Here is a 7,581-nt window from a genome sequence, read left to right as displayed (position 1 = left end):
ATAATGAAATGTCCATAAATGTGTTGTCCTTTCGTATAGTCCATTGACTGATTATGCTTTTGCCACCTGTCAGTTGAAATAAATATATTTCCATTTTCATTATAGGTTCCTATGACACACTGGTGCAATCAAAGGCCATCCATGCAAGAAAATGTGGGAAATGTGGCTATGGATACAAGCGGAAGCATGAGAATGTGTTTCGATGACAATTGAAGGCAAGTGTAGGCAAGGGAAAGCAAGAGGTGCATACGAGTATGTGATTTTCCAAATTGGAATGCACAATTTTGGTGCTACATGAATGGAAATCTTGGAGCTTATCAAAGTACAAGTTTTATGATGTATTATGTGGCATTTGATGCACCCTCCGACCTTGTCTTTACAACTAATCAAACGAGGCTACCTTTAGAAAGTTATGGCAGTTTGAAGAGGCCATGTTTTTCACATTCATGCCTAATGGTGCTAATGTGAATATAGCCCAAGCGATGGTCAAGGCTATGAAATTGAAGTGTTAAGTAAGATATTTGAGCCTAGACTCTCTCTATTGCAAAACTCATTTCCAAAATTCTTGAGCATTGAGAGTCACTTATGCACTCCACATGCCCTGCATCATATGTTTCTTATAGCCCCATATGTCATATTTAACCTTTGAGGATGATAATGAAACCTACCTATCTATCTGTGATCCTACTACTTGAGTCAGGGTCTCTTCCAATCAAGGTTATGGGCATGGAAAGGGTTGTCGACTACATGATAAAGACACATTTAAACCCTTCACATCAACTTCCTACAATTTCATGGGAAGCAAGCAAAAAAGTTTAAAAGCCACATAAAAGCAATATCTTGATCCCAAGATGGATGCAAGATATAAAGAAGGGGTTTTGGAGATGGGATGCATTGCACTTCTCAATTCCTTCAAGTATTATTCCATGGTAAGAGCTCTCTTCAATAAAGTCAAGTCACCAATGTGAAAAAGATAATCCTTTTTCATAGTAAGACTCGGATTAGTTGAGCCACTAAACGACCAAAGTGTTAGTCCTAAAGCTTGAGAATTAGAGGATGTGTGTCCTAATCATGGTATGCTATAGCGACCACACAACATATTGCTCTACTAATAAAAAATTATTCTCAATTGCTTTATTATAAAAGAGGATTCCAGCATAAATGAGTGATTTTAGACTAGTTTTTGTCAAATACTTTAAATCCTTATTTTTATCTTTCTCCGCTCACTTTTTGGACTTGAGATCCGATACACGCAACCAGTTGTTTTTGTCTTTGCATATGTTCAAAACAAGAAAGAAATGTAGGCACAACTTGGATTTCTTTGCCTTGCCTCGTATCTTAAAGGCTATCCCATCACATTTATCTAGTTGCACTCCTTATTTAAATTGCAACACATGCTTTGAGGATGCTAAATGATGTGCAACAGATTGGGATATGGTTGAGAGGAAGATGTGGGGTGGACTTTGCACATGTGTATGGAGGTTGGTACCAAGTATGGAGGTTGGTATGGAGGTTACCCTTTAGCGTTGGTACCCCAATTGTTTCACTCACATGCCAAGATGCACCTTGTATAAGTGGGTACTATTCCAAAACCCCCCAACCCCTTGGAGTGTACACATTTAAGTGAAACCTGATTCCTATGGTGTTTTGAAAGCTATTTCTTAAGTGGTTTAATGCAAATTTGGTCAACATCTTGTCTCTCAAACCTTGTGATTATCTTTCTTTATACCTTCTCAATTGAACACTCCCCACAAAGTTATCACTTTAGTTCTTGTGCATATAAAAGAAATTTTATTTGGTGTTCCTTTCTTTTCCCTCTCCCTCTCTCCCTCTCTCTCTCTCTCTCACACACACATGATGGAGTCCAAAATTTGTATTTTTACGGCACTTCTAGATCGTATTTTTGAGTTCACTAGCTTGTTGCCCTTGGTCTGCTTAGCCTCGATGTATCACTTTTATGTCCACTTAGACGATGAGTTATGACTAGTTTATGGCTTGATATTCATATAAGGTCAATTATAGGCTCCCATAACCTCCCTATGATGTTTATATACAAAATTTACCCATAACCTCCCTATGATGTTTATATACAAAATCCAGTCTTATAGGCTCCCATAACCTCCCTGTGATATTTATATACAAAAGCCAAGGTCGATTATAGTCTTTGTTTGACTGAATGTAATTTAGTAATATATGTTTCAATGGTTTTCTGTGATTAAAATAACACACCACTTTGTGAGAGGTTCAGATACCATAAGGAACATGTGAATATTACAATCGATTGTCGGTGTGATGAGCCCCAAAAATTCCAATTTTTTGGCTATCCAGTTTTCTACCAAATTTCAATCTTTCAAGGTTTGCAAGGTTCAAGCAAGGAAAGAGAAGCACATCAAAGACAGAGACTTAGCCCGTTGTCGTTGATCCTATGGCCAATTATTGGATGATTACATTTCATGCACTATTTGGCTAATTATGTACATAAGTAGATTTTTTTTAATAAAAAAAGGCCGTATGGAAAAATCAAGCACTAGGGAATTAAGACAGCTTAGGGTGGTTTTCAAACCTAATCGGATCATTGACTGTGACTGCTATAACCAAGATTCATCTACTATAACTAATGTGTACATCTCACCAGAGAGCTTTTATGTGCACGTAACCATGTCTCTCAATGTGTCAAGAAGCCATATACTAAAGTCCAACTTGAGTGACTCCTTTGGCCTGCGATCCTGCCAACATCAGAGATGGCATAGCAGCATTGAGGTGTGTGAGCAAAAACATCACCATAAATGAGATCCTTGTTATAAAATTTCTACCGGCAATGGGAGCATCAACTCTCATGTGGACAAACAAAGTAAAAGGTTGCACTTGCCAGACAAATGTACATAGCAATATGTAGTGAATGTCAAGAATATGGGCCCCCATGCCTCTTAGTGAGTCCACTAGGGCTCTTTAAAACATATGCACACGTTTGCAGTCAAATTTGGTGGTTTGCATGCATGCTGTATCCATGAACATAAACCCACAAATCTGGAGACTTGACCGATTAAGGATGTTAAGGCTTCTTGTAAGATATATTAATTGACAAAGAGGGAAGCACATACAACTATCAAAGCTCAGTTGAACTTGAATAACAAGGTGAAAAGCCACAATGGCTCAGAAACAGACTCTGCGATCCACCACTCAATATCCCTCTTTATAGAAATAGGTAAACAAATGTCAACTATCTCTCAATGGCCTACATGTACATAAAATGATGCCATGTGGCACTAATCAACAAGCTTTATCCAATGGTCCACAGTTGGTCATCCCAAGAGTTCCATGCTTTACTAAAGCCAAAAAAATCAATCTATTCGAAGATCTAGAGAGTGACCAATTGAGTCCACACCATGATACAACATAGAAGATGGCATTATCACCCATGAAGTCTTGGTTATTACTTAGGAGACTCCACGTAAATGGGAAGGGGACGCATGATATTGACACTTCTATGGCATCTGCTTGCCAGAAGGCAGGAAATTGTCTCGAAAGAGTAAGCTCTTGACTCTGTTTTTCCTTATTGGAGAGAAGAATCTCAAGTTTGAAGGTCTGTGCCATCATCAAGAGAGGATCCACTCCCCCATTTCGATTTTGGCTCAAGTTAGCAAGTTATCTGAGTAGAGGCTTGTTATTGCAAACATTCTAGCAACTTTCTTCGCAAAGGAAGATTGCATACTCAAAAGTAACACAAAAAACAACAAATTGCTTTCTTCTCACTGAGAAATTTGTCCTACATTCAAAAAGAATGCATGTCTTGTTAGGACACTTTCTTACATAGCTGTAGAGGGAAAGAACGTGCATCAACAGTCATATCTGCTGCTCATAGCTAAACCAGGGCCCTTTCATCATTTCCTTCAAGAAACTATCAAAAGTGGGGGTAAAGAGACAACCTAGCAATGATGACATATGCTACGTGGCATCCAAAATTCAAAGCATTATGCTCCTCAGCTCTAACTACCATTGATCATTTTGATTCTTGAATCAATGTATGGGAGTTTTGGTTGTCTAACTGAATTGAAGAGTATAAGTAGATATTACTGCACAGTCTGGTGAGCACATCATTCGATACTACCGGCAAGCACGATGAAGAATCACATTAGGCATTCTAAAACCAGAGCAACTCACATAGTCCATTGAATATGAGGGGGGCTCTTAGCACCTAAAAATCTACACACAAAGGAATGTACGCACCTATCTCCCTTCTCCTCTACTGCATGCTTTTTTAGCATGCCAACACGAACCCTGATTATCCAGGGATAGGAATCAGTACTTACCATCCTGTTGCACAAATTCAATCAGCCTGCCCTTCCACCAGTTACATAAATGTTAGAAAGCAGCACAAAAGCGGAAGTGCATTGTGGATCTAGCATACAAATCTTCTCATACGCCCGTTCTGCTAACTTTACATGACCAGAAAGTTTGGAAGCATTTAGAAGGGCAATCCATACTGAAGAGATTAGCTCCGTGTCTGTTTCCTTAATGAACTTCACAGCCTCTTGTATTTGCCCTGCTCTACCTAAGAGGTCAACCATACAAGCACAAGTTTCACCCGTAGGAATAATACTGAGCCCATTCTTCATGAGATCAAAGTATTCCCAACCTTTGCTCACTAGGCCAGCATGGCTGCAAGCTTTGAGAACGCCCACAAAAGTAACATCATCCATGGCTATACAGTCGCTTTGCATTCGCATAAAGATCTCAAAAGCCTCTTCTGCTTGGCCATGCTGAGCATATCCAGCAATCATCGCACTCCATGACACTTCATCTCTCGTGCACATATTGGTGAATACTTTGCGGGCATGAGAGACACTTCCACACTTTCCAAAGGTATCAATCAAAGCGCTTCTCACAAAAATATCTGTGTGAAGCCCACCATCACAAATGCAAGTATAAATGTATTTGCATTGGTCAAAGGCTCCTACATTTGCACAAGCCTTGAGCATGGTCAAAAAGGTAACTTTGTCTGGCTTTATGCCACTGTCTCCCATCCTTTCAAATAAATGAAATGCCCTGGTAGCAGGTTCATAATCACAGCATCCTGCTAGAATTATGTTCCAAGAAACCAGATCTCGGTTGGGCATTCTATCAAACACGTGGCGGGCATCCTCGAGATTCCCACACTTAGCATACATGTCAACAAGGGCACTTCCAACGAATTCCCGGTTCTCAAATCCACACTCTATGACTTGAGAATGCACATGTTCCCCATTTTCCAAGTATCTTAGGAGAGTGCAAGCCTTCAACAGGCTTAGAAACGTGACCTTGTCGGGCACTATTTTATGCTTCTCCATCTCGGAATACAAGCTCAAAGCTTCTCTTGCATTTCCATACTCAGCAAAGCAAAATAGCAAGCTGTTCCACACTGGAGCATCACGGACACGCACGGCCTCAAAAGCCTTACGTGCATAGTTCATATTTCCAGAAGCTGCGTATGCGTCAATGAGGGCACTTGCCACATAACTGTTGGATCCCAAGCCAGCATGAAAAAATTCCACATGAAGCCTTTTTAATAAATGAGAGTTGCATCTACCTGCCTTTATAATGCTAACAAAGGTGATCTCATCTGGCTTTGTTCCTTGGAGCTTCATAGATTCGAAGATCTCAAATGCCTTCTCCAAAAAGCCATGTTGCACATAGCCGGCAATTAAGGAGTTCCATGCGATATCGGAAATGTCAGACAGTTTGGAGAATATATGCCTTGCATCTTCCATGCTACCACACTTAAAATACATGTGTAAGAGGGTACTTTTAATGTAAACATTCTCGAAAATTCCAAGACTTACTATATATGCATGGACAATCATAAGGCGTGTTACCGCAGTACAAGCCTTGAGGATACATACACATATTACTCCATTTGGCATTATCCCCTCATTTTGCATTCGCCAAAAGAGGATGAGAGTGTCTTCCAAATGTCCAGTTTTGATGGACACTCCAATTATCAACGTCCATAAGTCGACATCTTTTTGCAGATTCATGTTGAACACTTTTTTAGCAGCCTCAAAGTCATAACACTTGACGTAGAAGCGCAGTAGAATTCTATTTAGCTCCTCGACATTGTCTAGGTTGTTACTCTCCATATGAACATGGATCTTTCTAGCGCCTTCTAAATCCTGTGTGTCCACACACTCATGCAGAAGAATTTTGTAAGCTTCTACACAATTCAAGTGAGTAAATTGCTGTCTTTGTGTATCCAGAAAACGCAAGGCCTTTTCCCAAAATCTCTGCTTGCATAATGCTCTAAAGTCAAGCCATGCACCTTCACTTTTGCTGATTTCAGGAACGACGCTCGTTACCTGGTAAGAAAGGCCACAAAAAGCTTGTTGATAAAAAGCCAGAGTTTTTTTCAATGGTCGCCGTCCTCCAAGCATGCCTTACAAAAGCTGAGACATCTCGATGACATCTGAGTGCACATGGATGGTCATAGGTCGCATGATGAAGACAATGGCGTCCCACAAACTCTTGCAATTTCGTACAGAAGGCAGAAAATATCTTTTGTGGTAGCCGAACATTTCATGAAAAGCAAGCAAAACTTCTTGTGAGATGCCTCCGATCTGGTGCAACTTCTGAGGCAGCCAGGGGGGAACCATTGTCAGAGGGTGTGGGCTTATAGATAGGTCCCCTCGCCCTTTCATGCATCTGCCAGGGGAGAGCATATGGCTGAGCAGCCAAAATACCTTCATCCACCATGCGGGCCAGCAATCTTGAAGCAACTTTTTGAGCGTAGGATGTTAGTGTCTCTCTCTGACACTGAAAGACTTGGATCATTCTCTCTGTCTCCACCACCGCTTTCCACATTGTACCACTTTGGGACTGCATCACCTCAACGACCTGCGTCTATCATTGGAGAAACGTTCAGCTGCTCCGTTCAGCTCCCACATACCCATATCTTTCTTTCTGAGACTGTTTATGTTTTAAAACTCTGGTCTGGACGCATCAACTCATCTGTACAAGCCTCTCTCTCTCTCTCTCTCTCTCTCTCTCTCTCTCTCTCTCGTACACACACACACAAGCGCACGAAAGACGCACGGTACACACTGCGACGGTGTGCTACGATTCAATTCTAACGCTCTGCAGCATATAATTTCTGCGGCGTTCGACGTATACTTTCTGCGTACAAAGCTAAACTCACAGAGAGAAACTGCCCTCAGGACTAAGTGGCGGGGGGGGGGGGGGGGGGGGCCTCGATACTAATTGACACCTCCATTTGGAGGTCATTTGGAGGTGGGATCAATGGCTCACGATCACCGGTTGATCGTGACCGTTGGATTGCCTACGGAATGCAAAAGATTTTCACTTTCATGGATCCAAGACTTGAACCCACTACCCTCTCCCCCACAATTGACTCTAACCACTAGGCTAACGTGCGCTCATTGAAAGGTGTGTGTGAGATAAGTTTATAGATCATGGCGTCGCAGACAAGTTTACACCTAGTTCACACCGAGTTCGCACTGAGTTCACACCAAATTTGGTGTGGTGTGCAGCCCTCCCCAGTTCACACCGTGTTCACGTCGAGTTCACACCAAATTTGGTGTGGTGCACATA

The 7,581-nt window shown here is 41.4% G+C and overlaps 1 protein-coding gene across 1 annotated transcript; it reads right to left on the bottom strand.

The window, feature by feature from the left end:
- Nucleotides 1-2,779: 2,779 nt before the first annotated feature.
- On the bottom strand, nt 2,780-7,194 carry LOC147448239 (pentatricopeptide repeat-containing protein At3g53360, mitochondrial-like). Its single transcript, XM_086524108.1, has one exon. It carries the CDS (start codon nt 6,405-6,407, stop codon nt 4,332-4,334), a length of 2,076 nt encoding a protein of 691 aa, XP_086380234.1. The 5' UTR covers nt 6,408-7,194; the 3' UTR covers nt 2,780-4,331.
- Between the last annotated feature and the right edge of the window lie 387 nt (nt 7,195-7,581).

This window comes from Adiantum capillus-veneris, chromosome 11, assembly GCF_014529385.1.
Source record: "Adiantum capillus-veneris isolate H3 chromosome 11, ASM1452938v2, whole genome shotgun sequence".
In the NCBI taxonomy this organism is placed as follows: domain Eukaryota; kingdom Viridiplantae; phylum Streptophyta; class Polypodiopsida; order Polypodiales; family Pteridaceae; genus Adiantum; species Adiantum capillus-veneris.
This window is presented reverse-complemented; position numbering and strand designations above follow the sequence as displayed.